The sequence below is a fragment of the Parasteatoda tepidariorum genome, chromosome 3 (assembly GCF_043381705.1).
Source record: "Parasteatoda tepidariorum isolate YZ-2023 chromosome 3, CAS_Ptep_4.0, whole genome shotgun sequence".
Classification (NCBI taxonomy): domain Eukaryota; kingdom Metazoa; phylum Arthropoda; class Arachnida; order Araneae; family Theridiidae; genus Parasteatoda; species Parasteatoda tepidariorum.
This window is the reverse complement of record NC_092206.1, coordinates 67,638,605-67,657,693: the sequence shown is the minus strand read 5'-3', so window position 1 is coordinate 67,657,693 and position 19,089 is coordinate 67,638,605. Positions and strand designations below refer to the sequence as shown.

The window sequence follows — 19,089 nt, the reverse complement described above, 5'->3', positions numbered from 1 at the left end:
GAAATCACTAGAATCACTAGAAATATCTATATATAAATATCTATATCGATTTTCTTGAGGTGTCGTGATCCTACCAAGACCACTGGCATTCTTTCGCAAAGTTTTCCCAGCTTCATCAACTTTTTTTTAAAATAAGATGACATTTTTTGACATTCCCATTACTTTGGCCGCATTGGACTTTTTAACCTGTTTCAAGTCATTCAAGTGGTCGTTCAAAATTGCAAGCACTCATATGATGTCTTGCAATAATTTTGCCACGTAATTATTGCAACACCACCTTGAATTTTACAGAAATAAGTTCAACAACCTACGATACTATATGCATACTAATTTAAACAACCATCAGAATGAGTTTTGGAAGGCATGAAGAGCTTGTATAAACTGCCTATTATAGAAATAAAAGGACCACGCCCTATGCGCTTGATTTCTATGGTAATTGGAGGGCTTTCGAGAACGGAACTTTGCATAAATCTTTTATAAAGTAGTGTATGTAGTTGCAGTTCTTCGTAACTCTTAGTAGTTTGTATAATTTATTGTTTTAATGCAAGGATAAATTGTTTTATATGTAATTGATTAATTGATTGCTATCATTGATTAATTGATATAATTTATTGTTTTGCCAAATTGCAAGAGTCAGTTGCTTACTCCTCACATTAAGATTTTATTTTAAGACCTAATAAATTTTTTAACTGCACATTGATCCAGCCTTTCGATATTTTATTCGATATTCCTGAGCTCAATGTATAGATCTTAAAATTACAGCTTATAAATAACTACGCATGGCACATCAGTCAGTTCTAGTATTAAAAGAATCCACTTTCCTTTATGAACTTTGTCTCTTTTTCTAGATTATTGCTTAACCATAATTTTACAGATACATTGCATTGGTTAAAAATTTAGTTTGAGAAATTAATTTAGAAATTTGTAGAAAATACTTTTTACCTGAAATATTTTATGTTTTTATCAAAACTTTTTACCTTATTTTTTTACCATTATCATCATGATCTTCTTCAAGTAAGATTGATTCCCTACTGCATGAAAGCTGTGTCCAAACTGTCCCTGGCGTTCCAATTTACGTCTGCTATTTTTTTAATTTCAACCGAAATACCATGTTAATTTATTTTACCAATGTAAATTAAGCATTGTTGTCAATGTTAATTTCGCCTCAGTGCCAATGTTATAGTCAAATTGCTGTCAAAATTTGTTAGCATAGGTTTCAATGTTAGGGTCGCTCTCCTAGTTGGTTTATGTTACAAATATACAAGTCCGAATATTTATAAGCCATAATCAGCTTGGCCGAGATTAAGCTATTTCTTTCTCAAACATTTATTTCCCATTTTGATTCAAATAAACCAGTAAGACTTTTTTTGAAAACTTTGGAAATAGTTTATGCATTACTGTGCTTTACTTATCTCCCTCTTTTCATTGTATACCCAGAAATAAAAAACGTGGATCCAACATGCAATAAATTGCTCTCACTTTTTTTAGATTATTAGGAAATGAGTAGGAACCAATAATGTAATACAATTAAAATATTAGTCAATATTTTGCAGATATTTTTCATTGCTTAGTCACCTTAACTGCACATATTCATTCACATGGAAGACTATTTCTATTCACTGGAGAGCTCATTAGAAATTAACTTTTGGGAGCATAACATTTCACTACAAATTATTTTTTCACCAAACATTAAATCGGCTTTTTGTATTTATAATGAATTTCCTCGCACGTGAGAAATAAAAAAAAATAATTAAGCTACGTACTTTGTTAGACTGCATTAGTGCGAGAAAAAAAATTATTTGATTTATTAACGTTTGAAAATTTGTTGCTTGAAGTATATATTTTGCTAAAATTAAGAAAGAAAGCACGTTAATAACTTCTGCTCTAATTATAAGATTTTCACGCTTAAAATTACGATCTTATTGTTTCAAAGAGTCTAACCTTCAATATCTTAAATAATTCATCCAGATGATATGTTAAGTTACAAAATCAAACTAAAAACGTGTTTTTTTTTTTTTTTTTTNGTTTTTTTTTTTTTTTTTATAAACATGCCTTTTTTACGATTGATTTGAATTCTTAACTCTCAAAATAGATGGTGGTGCAGTTTAATAGTTAAGAAAAATAGTTAGTTGTCAAAAAATTGAACTTTTTAATTTTAATTTTATTTTTCACTTTCTTCACTAAATAGATGGAACTATTTAAATGAATAAAATGCATTTTGAATATGCATAATTATGCATAAATGAATATTGGTTTATGCATAAATGAATAAATGCATAAACCTCGTTTGGCCAAAGATATTTTCATTTAAATACAACTTTTAAAATTATTATTTATTTTTATTATTTAATTTAACAACAGCAGAAAAATTTTTGAACTTCAAGGCATAATAAGCTTCAGTTCATGATAAAATGCGAAACTTAAGTGAAATTAGCTTAATAGTATCTAAATAAATTAGCTTAATATTTCAAAAAATGGTATTTTCAAGTTTCCATTTCTGAAGAAATATTCAAATGATTCATTTAAAATATTAGATGTCGTAAGTTATAATTACTCATCTTAAAATTCTGTAAATATTAGTCCTTCCTATAATTCACCAAGATTTATAATATTAATAAACTATCTGAAAAAATTAGGCATGGCAATTATTTTGTTCATTGAACCACCTTTTTTTAAATAAATTTTGTAATTCTATTCGAAAGTTTTAGATTGTTTTCATAAAAATCCCGAGCTATGGTAAAATATGCGAAAAGGGAAATTAATATTAAAGAGCCCAAGCTTCTGACCACACTCCTGTCTGGACAATATTACCCAGATTGTAGCAACGCTCCTTAATTTTCTAGATTATGGATAACACTGGAGAACATTTTTTTTCTGTTGCATGAGATTTTTTTAACAATTTCTTTTTCGTCGACGGTCTCGAATAGCAGATTTAAAATCAGGAATCAGTTTCTTTTGCCCAATTTACATTTATTTTACAAACCGATCTTTTTAGTCCATCTTTTACCAAAAATTTACATATTTATAAACTTTATATTTAACAAGGACTGGCATAAATGTTTCAAGAGACTTCTAGGAAATGTATGGCTCAACAGCAGGATAAAAACTACATTGGAGGCTTTTCACGTAAATGTCGTTATACGCCGCTAGGAGTACTTTCCTAATATGATTGGGGTTTCTTTTGTTGGGGGGGGGGGGTTNGGGGGGGGGGGGTTCTGAACAGGTGAAAATTGGAAAGTCGAGTACGAAGCAATTTGCGGGCATGGGCTTTCATGCAATTTTAATCCTGTTGTTATTCCTTAACTCCCTTAGAAATTAGTCGCAACATTTACACGTCTTTGTGTTATGCATAACGTTCTTAAACTTGTACATTTCGTCAAGCAATAGACTAAAAAATGCGATTAAAAATCTGCTGCATTAGGAGCAAAATCCATTTTGTCCCCTAAATTAGGCAAAATAAGTTTTTCAATTAATGCAACAAATCATTTGTTCTTCAATGTAACCAATTCTAGGTGAAGAAAAAATTAAAGAAATATTTTAATGTATTATTTGAAAATCAAACAAATTCTTTCGAATCGAATTAGATGTATTAACAAGGATCAGAAATAAAGAAGATGGTTATAAGCTAATAGCCGATCAGCATATTAGCACTTGATTTGATAAGACCCAACATCAAATCTCGGGTCTTATCAAATCAAGTCTTCTTTATTATTATTTTATTCGTAAATTCATCCAGATTCAATTTTATTGTCGTTTCTCGATTTTAACCAACTTTCAAAAATCGCTATCTTCTTAAACTATATTGGAAAATAAAAAATATTCTTTGAAAAAACTATTAAAATAATTTTTGTTTCACTTTCAGTAATTACAGAATTGATTATACATTCCAGTGGCAATAACTATTTTTGTAAATTAAAATCATTGGCATTTAAATCATTGGCATCTCAACTGAACATGGCAGTTCGATTAAAGGTACTGTATGCAACGATGCGTCAAAGAACAAGTTTTGTTAGAAAATACTTTGTATAGAAGGAAATTATACACGAAATGTAAAAATCATAATCCTTTTTAATAACTATTATATTTAATACAGCTATTCATAGAGATTTTCACAATTACGATCTTTTTTTTTTTTAGATATTATGTTATATTCATCATAGATAAGTTTCAAAATTATTTGATCTTAACAAAATTAGCAACATTAAGCCAAATTAGTAGTTTCATAGATTTGTATAAAATTTTAGTTTTTTTACAAATTAAATATTAATTTGTGAGACCTATGAAAAGAAAGTATTTCTATCAATATTAACGTACTGTATGGTAAAGGCATTTCTGGTAAAAATATAAAACCTTTATTCTGGTTAATAAATCTAAAAAATACCTTATTTAAAACATTAATTTGATAATTTTCTCGCTCATATGGTAAAAATTTATCGGAAATTTTTGTTTTCAAATTATAGCTCTTATTAACTCCTATTTAGTAGCAAAATACAAAATTGAAAAATAAAATTAACCGAACAAATGATTTTTATGCTTTGCTCTAAAGTGATATGATTAAAATTGCCAAATTTTACCACATTATCCAAATTTTATGACATATTATGAAACTACATGTTAATGTTAATTTTACGAAAATCATTTCCAGTAACTACATTCATTGCAAGTGGAAAAACGAGTAATACTTTTAAATTAAACAAGAAAATTGCTTAATCGATCATTCAGAGATAATTCACTTCTTTCAAAATGTAATTGATACAATTAATTTTTAAGTAGAGTTCTCATTTTCAATAAATAATTATGATATTTATCTCCAATAGCAACGAAAACTAGCTGCATTATTAAAGCAATCTCAGGTGTTTCTTTGAAAGTAAATTGTCTTGATTGTACACTTTTTCCAAAAATAATAAGACCTTTGAGCAAAAAGCAATTATAGTAAACTAATTTTGACAAATGTTTTGCTTAAAAAAATAAGATCATCATTCTTTAAAACATGAGAGCAAAGAAAATACTTACGAGTAAAATTGCTTATATTGAATTTACTCTCAATATAGTACTATTAGTTTTCCAAAAATAAAAGACTGAATAATATATTTCTTTTTTAAAGAAAATTCTAATTTCATCAGAAAAAATTTTCTTTTACTTTTCGTTTCACCCAATTTTTGTAGACAAATTATAAAGTAGGTATAGTTATAGAGGGTTGCATCTATAATATTTTTAATTCAAATATTGATCAATTTTCGTTCAAAATGTTTAGTACATGCAATCGGAGTCGCTGCGGTCAGTACTGATAACTTTCAAATCTTTTTTTTTAGCGCTGTAAAAAAAATTCTGCTATATTACGAAAAATTTCTGACTGAAAAATTGCTTTAAATTATCCGTGAGCCACAATGGCTCCTGGGATAGAGCGTTCGCCTTCCAATGAGGTGAACCGGGTTCGAATCCCAACGATGGCTGCGATACGAATCCCGCATCCGGGTTGCGCCGACCATAGTACGTGAAAAACCCTCAGTGGTAGATGAATCATGGGTTATAGCCCCCTGGCCGTCGGACTAGCCATGGGAGGTTTTCGTGGACTTCCTCTCCATGTAACTCAAATGCGAGTTAGTTCCATCAAAAAGTCCTCCACGAATTCAAATTTTCCCCATACTTGATGCCGTAGTTCCTTTGTCTTCTGGATTGGATTCAAAATTGCAAGGTTACGGAGTTGAACATAAGTAATCGTAAACCCAAAAAATTGGATCGGCTGTTCAACGACGGTTATAAAATAAAATATAGATTATCCGTATGCTACTGAAACAACACGTGTTCAAATATTTCTACGAACGAAAGACTACAGAAAATAAATATATCCGTACGCGCCAGTTATTTTCCGAAGATCAGGGTACGGCAGAGGAATTAGGCATACAGATGACTGTAAACCCTCTGGTTTTGACCGACGTCTGTTTCAATATATCAAATTATTTGGTGCCGCTTTCATAAAAGAAAAGTTTTTCATATTCAAGATTTTTTTACAGCAAACCACTGATCGTGTAATTGACCGCACAATTACTCAAGTTAACCAATTTCATTCAAAACTCCAAGTTTTCAAAAAACATTTGCTGATTAATGTTAAATGTTGCCTGATAAAACAAAATAATAATTTTAAGACCATTATGATTTGCAATCCAAATCAGAAACCATTATTACATAAAATCAATAAAATAGACGTATGTAATAAGAATATTTTTAAATAATATTGCACACTCGTACAAAAAATCATGTAATTAAATATACTGCATACCTCTTTTAATTAATCGCATTCTTTGCTTTTTGCCAAAAAATTTAATAATTTTTAAAGTTAAAAGTTTTAATTTACTCATTTTAAATTCAAGTTTAGCATTTTACACAATTAATATTAAAAGATCATTGATAAAAATGAAATTCACAGAAACAGCGCAATTTTCCTGAAAAATCGATGAATATAGTCATATGTAACTAGTAAATAAATTACTATTTAAATAACATATGTTCTTTCTAAAAAGAAAATAAAAATTATAGCTTTATAAATCAAATGTATTTTAGCTTTAATTATTTCTTCAAAGAGTGAGAATTACATCAGCTTCAAAGAATTCAATTAATTTTCAACCAGTACCTCTACCATAATACAAAATTAATGTAATTTTATGAAGAAAAAAAATGCAAGCAAAATACGGCAAATGCTTTAAAATCAGCCAAAAAATTTTGGCAAATAATTTCAGCCGGCTGAAATAGTTTCGATATTTGACTTACGTGACTAAAAACAGCCAGTTTCACGCGAAAAAGTGCTTTCTTTTATTGCTACAACACAAATGCTGTAAAAAAATACATTAAAATTGCTGTAAAAATTATTAATATCTTTTGCAAGTGTACCCTTGTTACTCTTCCTAATTACTCTCTCGGTAGTTTCGAATTAGTTGCTAGTTAGTTATTAAGTATTTACAAATTTCTTACCAGAATTTCTCTTATAAACTATTTTAAAAATAGTTAAAATTAAAAGTTTAAAAAATAATAAGTTTAAATAAGTTTATTATTTCAAAATACATACATTAGTTTTTCTTTGTTGTATTATCAACAAATTCACGTTAAAAAATATGCCTTATTAGAGATACAGCGTTATTCTTTTCCGATGGATAATACTTTTTCAGTTAATTATATGAAAAATAAAGAAACTCAGATAAAAGTAATTTTAAAGTATTTAACTAGTATAATTACATGGATGACTAAATGGATTTAGTTACAGCTTTGATAAATATGATCAAACGCAACAGTTTAGAGCGAACATTTGCTATATAGAACACTATTGATTTTATTTAAACTATTGAAGATCAATGATGAGTTTATCCAAGCGCAGTCCTAAAATTATTTTAAAGTAAATAGATTTTTATAAAACTTACGTCTAGTAAAATATTTGATAAAAAAAAACTGAACTTACGGAGAATAATTTTATTACTAAAATGTAATAAGATAATACTATAAAGAAATTCCTCTCTTTCGAAGTACTTTTCTTGCTTAGTAAAGCGATGCGATTATCCAAACAATGAATCTATGATTCTAGGCACTCTTAGAAAAACGTTTGTCTACTTTATCATGGCCCTATTATTACAAGAAAGGATGTCAGATCGTTGCTCTCTTGATATATATTTTTGTTTTTTTAAAGGAGCATGGTGCGAAATTCGGAAAATAAGATGTTTTCGGACTAAAAAGAATAGTTCATAATCTTCAAAACTGAGGCTGGCTTATCGCATTGCCGTAATGAAAGATACCAATTTGGATCCTTTTTCTGGTCTTTCTCTCCAAATATTGTTTCATAGGAGTTGCAAAATTTTTCCGAAAGTTCCCACGTAATCAGTCGCTTGTTTAAATTAACCATGCTTGCCACTTTTTTCTCGTTTTCAAATCGAAGAACGTCACATTTGTTGATGATCATTGACCATCCTTTTTTTTTTCTTTTTTTCTTTTAAATTACTTCCATCACTTGAAAAAAGAATACTCCACATTCACTACTTCATGATATGGCATTCGTTTTAAGACTTCATTAACTTTTTCAGTGGTTTTTACAACTTAAAAATCAATGTTAACGCGTTGCTTTTAAGTTTGTGCGTTGTAACATGCGCTACTAAAGCAACCAAACTCCTCTCGATACCTATTCTCAAGTCACTACTTATTCAAACTATTAAAATTGACTATCTTAACAGCTTATCTTATCATATCTATATATATTTAAATGGAAGAAGCAATAGTAGTTGTGGCTATAACTACTTATCATATTTTTTGAGTGCATGTCATGTGTACTTAATTCGTTAACTATGTCTTTAAAAACAGCACATCCAAAGTAAAAAAAGTGGAACTTAGTACCAGAAAAGGCAGAAAAGTACTTACATTCTGATCTACACTATATACACAATTCTTTGTTCAAACTTTCTACTGCACTTTCTTACATTTGCTTTTAATTTTTTAAGTAAAATTCAATCTATCTATATTATATAAAACGCTAATACGTACGTATGTATCAATAAAACTGATGATATTTCTTTTCTCGCGTTGGCAGCAGTTTTCATTTTTAATTGATAGGCTTCGGTGAGCAAGAGCACGTAGTGAACATCATATGGCTAATCTATATTACGTAAAACGCTAATACGTTTTAATTGATAGGCTTCGGCGCGCAAGAGCACGTAGTGAGCATATCATATGTCTAATCGGGTGAATTCTCACCGAATTATCAAAAAAATTCTCACAAAATTATCTTCATCGAAGCCGATGCTTTACATCCGGCGTTCAGTACTATTTCATATTGTTTTACATCTCTTGGTTTTTGTCCTCTGGTGGGAAAGACTTGAGCTGCACTGAGAACCTATGAGCTGCACAGTCAGTCTTCCCGACGAGCTGACCTAGTGCATTCGCCAGAAGTGGTATCCACTCTTTCAGGACCACCACAATGGGTGAGATACCGTTGGCCATGTTAATTTGGACGTCTAGTTTCTGCCACACTAGATGGCAGCACCGAGACTCTATTTGGATGCTAAAGTGCACTAGAAATTTAATTTTGCCGGAAATGCCAAGAGCCAGTAAGGCACTCCAGGGATCTCTGCCTCTCGAAAATCCGGTGTCTGGGCCGGGGATCGAACCCGCAGACTTGGGCTCAGAAGGCCGACGACAAACCAACTGCGCCATCCAGTCGAGATTTACTTTACACTAAATGTATTATTATTGTAAGTATATAAGTTATTTTAATAAGTAATCGGTATGTTTTATTAGTAATAAGTAATCGGTAATAAGTTACTTCATACCCAAATAAATAACACCTGAAACATCTCGCAGCAAATATTAAAATTTAAACCTTTATTACTTTTTCAAAAGAAAATAACTCAGGAAAAAATATAAATTACTGAAGTTCAAAATTACATAAACATCTCACTATTAATAATCCCATATTTAATAATGTTTATATACTTTGTTTAACAAACTCTTCTCCCAAAAAATATTCGGACCTCGATTCTTTGGTGAACGTTCATAACTCCAACTTGAAACAGGTTGCATCCAATCCACACCATAATCAGCTAAAATTACGCTTTCTGGTTCACATGGTAGGTTTATTTTCTGTCCCAAAAGCTCAGCAGAACATAAACTATAATCCGGATAATAATATCTGAAAATGTTAAATATTTTGGTTTAAAAATTTTTTTAAAAAAAGAATATCACTAAACACAGAAGAGAAAGTTAGCAAGTTTGCCCCGTAGTTCAATGAAATAACGCATAATTAAAATTTAAATTAAGATTTAAAAAAGTAAGCCTTTTAAAAAATGTATTCTAATTTTAAATGGTTGCATTTACGAAAATGAATGATAATTCTGAATCTTTTTTTTTTAAATTTCCAATGGCAGACCAATTTAAAGGAACAAAAAGGATAAAATAACAAGAAAAACAAGGCAAAAAGAGATACATAGAATAGAATGCATACTGACATGCTTAGCCCATACGGCCCTTAGCCTCCGAGTAGCGTCCACACATAGTAGTGGAGATGAGCGCAGGAAAGACGGAAATATGGGGCAGGTTCATGTCCTCCCCAAGGTGACAGAGCTAGCATTTAGGACAGTCAAAAATGTTTATTCTAAAAAGGTGTTTGGCAAGACAGTCTTGGCCCGTTACAAATCTAAAGAGAGTAACTGCCTTAAACCTGGACTGATTTGGGATAGTTAAAATATGGTTAAACCAGGTTTTGTGTATATTGCTTTTACGGAAATTCTCTGAGAGCATGTTCCGGAATTGGTTTCGGACCAACATTTTAAAGGAGTGCAGAGAGATGGAGCAACGAGATGTTTGGGCAATAGTTGTTCCTTTCTTGGCCAAGAAATCAGCTTTTTCATTACTCCAAATCCCGCAATGTCCCGGGATCCACTGTAGGATGATTTGCTTGCCTTTTAGTGTCAGGTCTTTCAGACAATCAATACATTTTTAAATGGAGATGGATTGGGGAATCATAATCATGATCATGAATTCTGAATCTATAATCATGAAAATTGCGTAATTATTAATATGGCAGTATAAATGTGGATATAGAGGAAATAAAATATTCATCAAAACAAGCATCAAAAAGTTTTATCAATTTCCGAATTTATTGGAGCCTAGAATAAAGCGAAAACTAATATAAGTAATAGAATAGTTAGAAAGATATAAAGAATAGATCACCAAACAGTATTTTTAAAAATTTTAATTTTCTCTGCTGTGGATTTTGTTTGCAAAAAGTATAACTATATAGAAATAGAGACAAAGGAAATGGATTAACTTTTAAGTGACCACTAAAAAAATGCACGAATTCGCCATATTCATACACTGCTTGTCATACATTACAGCTTTTATTAGTGTCACAATTATTACTGCATTTTCTTGTTTCAATAACATAATTTTGTTTCACTCTTCCATTTTAAAAAAAAGATATCGACTTTTATAAAACTGATTATTACAATTTTTTCGAAATAAAAAGAAAATTTGACTTTAGTCTTAACTGAATAAGACTCTTTTCAAATATTTTTCCAGTTTTGTAATGAATGCTAGAATCACCGTTTGGGATAATTTGGCAGAAGTGAAAAGTTTCCATTTTACTGTCTATCCTTCGCTTGTTGTAACTGGCAAATTGATAAGGAAATATAGTTTCGCCAACGAAGATTTCGAAATGCAGCTCGATTACAGTACCGCATCAAAGAAGTATAAATAGAGATAAAAGACGGCAATTTTGTTTTGAAAAAATTGTGAACTTTCTAATTGTTGTAGTTCATCTGCGTCGTCCTAGAGCTTCACAATGGGCTATTGGTGACGGTCTGGGAAATATCACTGAGGATGATACGAAGACAATCCATCACAATTTTTATCCTCTGCTGAGGGGGTGACAACCTCGCTTTAGTAGCCCGACAACCTACACGCGAAGTCTAGCACTTTACGGTAGAACAGTTTAACGAGGACCAATACCACACACCCTGATCCAAGAGGTCACCCACCCGCACACTGACCACAGCCAGTGATGCTTGACTTCGGTGATCTGCTGGGAACCGTGTCTTAACGATCAGTCCACTGCGGGATAAAAATTCTCTGAATTAATCTGAAGTTCACAAACATTTATAGTTTTCTTTTATTGTCCATTGTACTCATTATCAATAAAACCAAATGTAGGTCGTGTAGTTCTTAAAAGCTGATAATCATTAATGAAAAATCTTAGATCTTATCAAACGCTAGTATCTTTGCAGAATACATAAATTTGAAAAAATGCAATTTAGTTTGTTTCAATTTTTCTAAATTTAAGATACTGTTAAAAAAAACTTATATAATTTAATCGAAATCAACCTCAGAGTTTAATTATTACAATACACGTTATAGCAAGAAAATCATACTGACTTCATGTAGTAACCACTTTCTTTGCTGCCGTGACTTCCACACCAAGTACCATTTTCCTCTTCATAAATGAAGAATAAATCAACCCCTAGTCCATGGCACCTAAATTTATACTCCAATCCAACGTCAATCTGAAATACATAAAGATTAAAATGGTACCACAGACTTAACTTTTATAAGAATAATGTGCTTCAAAATTTTGATGTCGTGTTGTTGTTTCTAATGCCACTTGCCAATATCAGCTAGCCTGCTTGGTGAAGTCAAGCGAATTTAAGGCAAATGGTACGCTTCTTGTTTTTCAGTGGTGTCATTTATGGCTAAGAATACGATTTCAGTCACACACGCCTCACGGTCCGTTTATAGGGCGGACCCATTCATTCATTCACAGATAGTAATTTTCAGCTGAACCTGAGAACGACCAATCTCCAATGCGGTACCCTCAGAGGGATGAACTGTTATGGGGAATTGGAGGACTTCGTGACCGTGCATCAGTCACCATTTACTACACATGGAGTCTTCGACCAGCAGGGATCGTACCCTCGACCTCTTGATAATCATATAAATCTATATTAACCCTATTTCGCACGGTAATTTTACCAGAATTTTTTCTCCGGGTAGAATTGCACTACCATACCATTATCAATAAATTAAAATTATAGTTTTCAATGTGCGTAAAGTGGTTGAATAAATTTGCAGTAGAGACCTTTTCTAGAAATAGATTCACTTCTAACGCTTTTGCTCTTTTGTAATATTATTGACGATTTTTTATCCAGTTACAATACTTTAACAGCACTAAGGAAATGGGCTCTTTGTTTATACTGGTCATTTAATTGATTTAGTTTCACTAATCATGGTTTTGTTCCTGAACAGAGTATTATTAAAATTTAAATTATAACTGTGGAATAGAAAATATATTCGATAATACCATAAAACAGTCAGCCAACATAAATAATCCACAAATAGCTTTAAGGGACTATATTTGCTTTTCATATTTTTTCTACGTAAATATTTGTGTATCGTCAATATCAAATGGGATACCTGCAAGTGACGTAGTGTTGATATCTCGTACCTGATTGGTTGCTAAAATGCGCCTTTGTTTACGCTAGCAACTGTTCTTTCCATTATATTTCGAGTTAACTTACCCCTTCAATTATCAATTCTCTTAAGTGATACATTCGATAACCCTTTCCAAAGATTCTCTCAAGATGATATCGATTCTTTCACCATATATTTCTTACTTAACACAAAAATCCTTAACTCAAAATGAATGTTAATGATAAAAAATTATATTCCTACCATGCCTAATTTCTCTATTGCAGTCAAATGTTCATTTTGCTTAAAATCATCCATTAACTTATCTACTTCTTCACCATATACCGCCCAAGTGGCAAAGTCAGCATCCGAAGTGTAGGGTATAACATCACATTGGCGATGCCAACCTAGAACAAAATCCAGTTTTCATTAATACTGAATATCAGATTCAATCAAATTAACCAAATACTAAGCACAATAAATATAATTTTAAATTTAATTCCTATTAGAAATACGTTTATTGATCATTGTAAAGTTTAACGAAAGAACTATTAATATTTGCACAAAAAATAATTTGCATATTATTTTTACCTAGATAAATGCTATTTGATTAACTTTAGATTTAGCATTTAATCTATATCACATAATCTCAAAGATATGAAGGGTATAAAGCAATTCCATGACAAGCCACATTGAATTCAGGATAGTTTTTGTCAAAAAAAATCATAATTCTCATGAAAACAATTAAATTTTTGGATAAATTAAAATTAGTATGAACATTACACCACTGAAAAGTCTGTTTGAAGTCTGGATCAGCTTTTGTTTACAGTCGATAATATTTGTTCTCTTATTTAGTCGAAAATATAAAGTGCTTTTCAGGAAGCAATGTGAGGAGCAATTTGTTGTAAAAATGTCAAAACTGAAAAACTGCGGATTTCACTTTTTCCTTAAACTCACCAGAAAAACCGCAACACTCAAACTATCTTAGAATTATATTTAACTTAATAATTATAAATGAGAGAAAGAATAAAATAAGTTGAGAACTATAAATGTGTAGCCTTAGCAGAGCACACAATGGCACACGAGATTAGACATTAACACTGAGATAACACTGCGAACATGCGAATTCTTTTTCCTTCTTGACTACAGAGTGTTATCAACGTTGCAAAGGAGCGAAAGCTTATAAATTTATAAATTTGCAATAATAACACCTCATTTTCACTTATCTCTAGTTATTAATAAGGACATAATAAGTCAAAGGCTTATATTAAGAATCAATTCAATTATTTTAGTTTAAGTTTTTTTATTATTTCATTCTATGACTGGCACAGTAAATATTCACATTCTTCTGCTTTTCGTCAAAATTAACATGCTTAGAAGGACACAAAAATTTTAATTTTTCAAAACAAATCAATTCTGACACAAATATAAATTATTACATTATTTTTTCTAAACACAACAAATATGTGTGAATGCATATTTTCGTACAGAAATAAGCAAACAGATTTACCTACTGAAAAAAGTTTTAATTTAATAATCTGTTAAAACAATATGGCGGTTCATTTCATACAGTTAGCTTTGACATGTTGTTAAGCTTAAATATTACTTGGCTTGAATATTACTTGACCTTGAATCTTTAGCCAACTTATGTCTTCTAATTAATACTGTTTTGCATTGTTTTATACATTAAATACATTTTTCTGTGTTTTCTTATACTTTCACTGAAAAAAAAAACATTGTCAAAACTGGCGGAATATGGTAAAATTTACCATGTTTCTGGTTCAATGGGAACCCCAAAAAGCTTGGTAATTTTTACCGAAGCGCTTTGGTTATATTTTTTGTAAAATTAGCAATAAAATATCTATATATATATTTCTCTTACACGGCACCAAAAAAAAGCCTCATTACAACTCCCCGAATGGCAACGTTAGAAAATCGACCAATGATTGCGGCTAAAAATGTCACATGGCAAATGTCACATGAGGTGGCTCAACATATAGCGCTTTTAAAAACGGAAACAATAACCAGAGTGAGCATTATCAGGTTGTTCAATTCAGATTCATGCCCTAAAAACATGATAATATTTAATTTAAACTCAATTAGGAATTAATTAGGCTGGCCTTCTCCATGACTATAAATAAGTCACAAGGTCAGACTTTTGAGAAAATCAGTTTAGTATTGACTAAACAAGTTTTTAGTCATGGACAACTTTATGTTGGCCTGTCAAGAGTTAAGTCATTTGACAGCCTTTCAGTAATTGCTCCAAGATGCCAAATCTATAATTGTGTTTTCAAAGAAATTCTAAATGCTTAGTGTTAATTTCTTAGAGCTTTGCAGAAAAAAATGTTTTTTGGAAAAAATTTAATTGAAACTTCTATTGGCAGTAGGCAAGGGGAACTGCCAAAATCAAAACTCCCCGATTAGAAATGCAGCATGGCGACCTCCACGTGGTATTTCTCGGGTAATGCTAACAGCCATGCATTTTAATTTATTGTATGTAAAACATCCTTATTTTGTTCTAAAATGTTATGTACTTTATCACAAATGTTAATTAATATAGAAATTGATTTCAATAATGCTGATCACCAAAAAATATTTCATTTGGCGATAAAACAAATTTTTGTGTTCTTGAAAATGAAAGACTTTTTGAGGGTTATTATCTCACAAGGAAAAGTTAGGGTTTAAAGTTTATATTTTTAAATAATAAAATTTTTTTCTAAAACTTTCAGAATTTCTAGCATTAACTAATTTATTATACACATTTAGTTGAATTTAGGTGAGTAACTGCAATATTTGATAATTTATTTTGCTAATATGTTTCTCATTTAGCTATTGTTTTGATTTTTTCACCATGTACAATCTAAATAGCTGATATACTTTTTTAAAAGCCAATAAGAACATTGATAGAATTCTTCTACATAAGTACAAAACTATGTCTTTGATGATAATATACAGAGTCTTTGTGCTAGAACATTGTGTTCATTGGCGAGCGAGCGCAGCGAGCCTTGGTTCACGGCGTGAACCACATAGGATTGTGTAGCAATTCTCGGGGGTTGGAGAGCGTTAGCGAGCAGGGGGTGGAGCCTCCTAGTGATTTTATAATGCCTGATAAAATTTGGTATGTATGGTAATATTTGATAATTATATCGTGAAACCTTAGAGCATGGCATAAAAACCATTTTTTCGGTTAAATTTGCTTTTCAGTTTTGCATTTTTTACTAAATGTGTCATAATAAGAAGTATAATTATGAAAATCAAGTTTCTGGTACACCGTTACGATATTAACGGAAAAATATCAAATGAATGGCTTAAGTACCATATATGTTGGTTTTTATTACTATAATTATGCTTGTTTTTTTACAAGAAATGCCATTGTTATAGACTACAGAAATTTTTTCAGAAAATTTTTCTTCATGAAACTTTTTTACTTTTATTGGTACCCCTGCGTAAATAAACTCTTCTTTATTTCTCTGTCATTAACAAGGAGTATAACTTTTTTTATATGCAATTTCCTTTGAGAATTATTGCAAGTTAAATTATTTCATATCCCTATTTACTCTGTATTACACGCTGTTTCATTAAAAACGTAGTAAATTAACTCCCTATTACACTTGTTAGGATCTTTAATCGACAGATACATATTTTTAAAATGACGAGTTAGATGAATTTGAATTACGTATTACATATTTTACTTATTTAAAGAAAAATAACAATTTTTTATTTTAATCGTATGCCTGTTTTAGGCAGTGGGGATGCGATTGTTTCTGTTTTTCAGTGGCGCCATCTATGGCCAGGAATTCGACTACTGCCACGCCATTCACACAACCATAACCCGTTTATAGGACGGGTCACGTTCACACACAAAGGACAACGGACATAGAACACATAGAGAGAGAAAGAAACATCCATGCCTTGCCCGGGATTCGAACCCAGAACCTTTCTGATGCAAGGACAGATCCCTGCCCCCTACACAGGCCGGTCGGCATAACAATTATTAAATAAGACAATAGAAATTATAGAATCGAAAATAGTTTTTCTTACCCAATAAAGTACCTGAAAATAACCAAAACCGTATGAGCAATGGATCGAGATTTATCTTCAACTCTTCTATAGCAATTATGAGGCGTTGGTTAAATTCATGTGGTGAAAAGTTAGGATACTGATGCTGACTTGGATGAGCAGAAATGGGTTGTTTCCTGTATAAATTAACAATTGTTTCATTGCATTCCAGAAACCTTGAAGTTTCAATTTGGTATAAGAAGCTGGCTGGATTAGTTGGAATGTTTACGTTCTCTAAACGTGGAACTTTAAAACCAAGTGAAACGGCAGTGAAGCTAAATTCAAAAAACTTAATTTTATTATTATATTATATTACTTTTATTGATCAACAGAACTAACTTTTGTTTAAAAAATTATTCTAATAATAATAAGTCAAAAACAATATAGGGGTGAGGAGAATTTACAATACAACACTTTAAAGATTTGTATTTTATGTATTTTTGATGGCGGGACACGCAAGCGATAGGTTGTATTTTTAGAGAGATAAATAAGTTTCTTACAAGATCTCAATGTTTATCGCTAACATATTTCTTTATTACAACTACTACTCATGGAATTTTGGAGAAAAGTATAGATTGTTTTATAATTAATGAGGAACTATTATGCTGTTTTTATTTCAAATGCAGTAAAAACTTAGCTGGATATAGGCGTTTATTATCTTCATATTGCTCTTTTGATGTGAAAAATTTAAAGGCTTTACAACCAACTGTATTAGGAAGAGTCTCAAAAAATTCCTGATTAAATACACTGAAGAGCCAAAAAAAATTGGTACAGGCATCAGTATGCAATCAAAGTACAGCGCTGCGATCGGCAACACGTATATAAGACAACGAGTGTCTAGCACAGTTCTTAGATCGGTTACTGCTGCTACAATGCCAGGTTATACAGATTTAAGTGAGTTTGAACGTGGTGTTATAGTCGGTGCAGGGGAGAAGGGACATAGCATCTCCGAGATAGCAATGAAATTTAGATTTTCACGTACGACCATTTCACGAGTATACCGTGAGTATCGAAAATCCGGTAAAACATCAAATCTACGACATCGCTGCTGTCGGAAAAAGATCATGCAACAAGATGTTCAGAAGATATCCCCACCCCCTCTTACTCGCAATGGCTTATGGACAGCCCTGCAGGATTCATGGTGTCAATTATCTCCAGCACTAATTTACACATTGATCGAATCCATGCCACGTCGTGTTGCGGCATTTCTGCGTGCTCGCGGGGGCCCTACACGATATTAGGCAGATATATACCAGTTTTTCTGGCTCTTCAGTGTATAATTAAATTTCAACAAAAAAAAACAGTTAGTAAATAGTAACGTTACTTTCCGAGATTTTCAAAAAGTACCTGAATAAGAATGTTCTTTTCCTTAACTGCCACTACACGCTATAAGAAAGATACAATACAAATCGCAAAAATTTTACAAATCTAAGTGCATTCAATAATCAGATCTTAAGTATCTAGATTAATTAGTGCTTTAGGTACAAATGCACAACTTATAAACAGAGCCTTACTAATGAAAGACCATCTTGAGTAAAGTTCACTAAAAATTTTTGACATGAAGAACATGACTATAAAAACATTTGTAGCATAAAATTTGCAAATATAATTTTAGTGTAATTTTTCATGATTAAAAATAATAGTTAAAGAACGAAAGTTTAAAGAAATAAATTCCTTCTAGAACTTTGTGAAAATATCTGTAAAAAATTAAAAAATAAAAATAAAACATTTTAATAAAACTGAGTCAACTGAATCTCTTTAGGGCCCACAAAACGCTGACACTTAACGGTGAAATAAATTTGATATCGCTGATTTAGTTTCCGATTCAATTGGGATAAAATTTAAACTTAAACATTTTGCTTGGTTACCATTGCTCAACTTCGTTTATACTTTTTTTAAATCCTAATTATTTTTTTAATTCCTCTTTAATTTGAAATGAAAATTCAAATCAATCTATAAAATCAATCGAAAACCGTTAAATAACATAACATAAAGAAACATTTTACAGGTAAAAAAAAAATATATTCCTTATAAAGTTTATTAATTTTATGTAGAGTACAGCTAAAGCAAATAAAATACACTGGTTATCATAAATTA

The 19,089-nt window shown here is 30.9% G+C and overlaps 2 protein-coding genes across 2 annotated transcripts in view; one reads left to right on the top strand and one right to left on the bottom strand.

Moving 5' to 3' along the window:
• LOC107436201 (phosphoglycerate kinase) overlaps positions 1–19,089 on the top strand; it is a 41,276-nt gene that overhangs the window by 16,066 nt on the left and 6,121 nt on the right. The window lies entirely within an intron of this gene.
• LOC107436199 (ribitol-5-phosphate transferase FKTN-like) lies at positions 9,336–18,198 on the bottom strand. Its single transcript, XM_043056699.2, has 5 exons — positions 18,098–18,198; positions 16,975–17,267; positions 13,198–13,340; positions 11,905–12,032; positions 9,336–9,664 (listed from the first exon to the last, which is right to left on the bottom strand). Exons 1-5 carry the CDS (start codon positions 18,196–18,198, stop codon positions 9,451–9,453), a joined length of 879 nt encoding a protein of 292 aa, XP_042912633.2. The 3' UTR covers positions 9,336–9,450.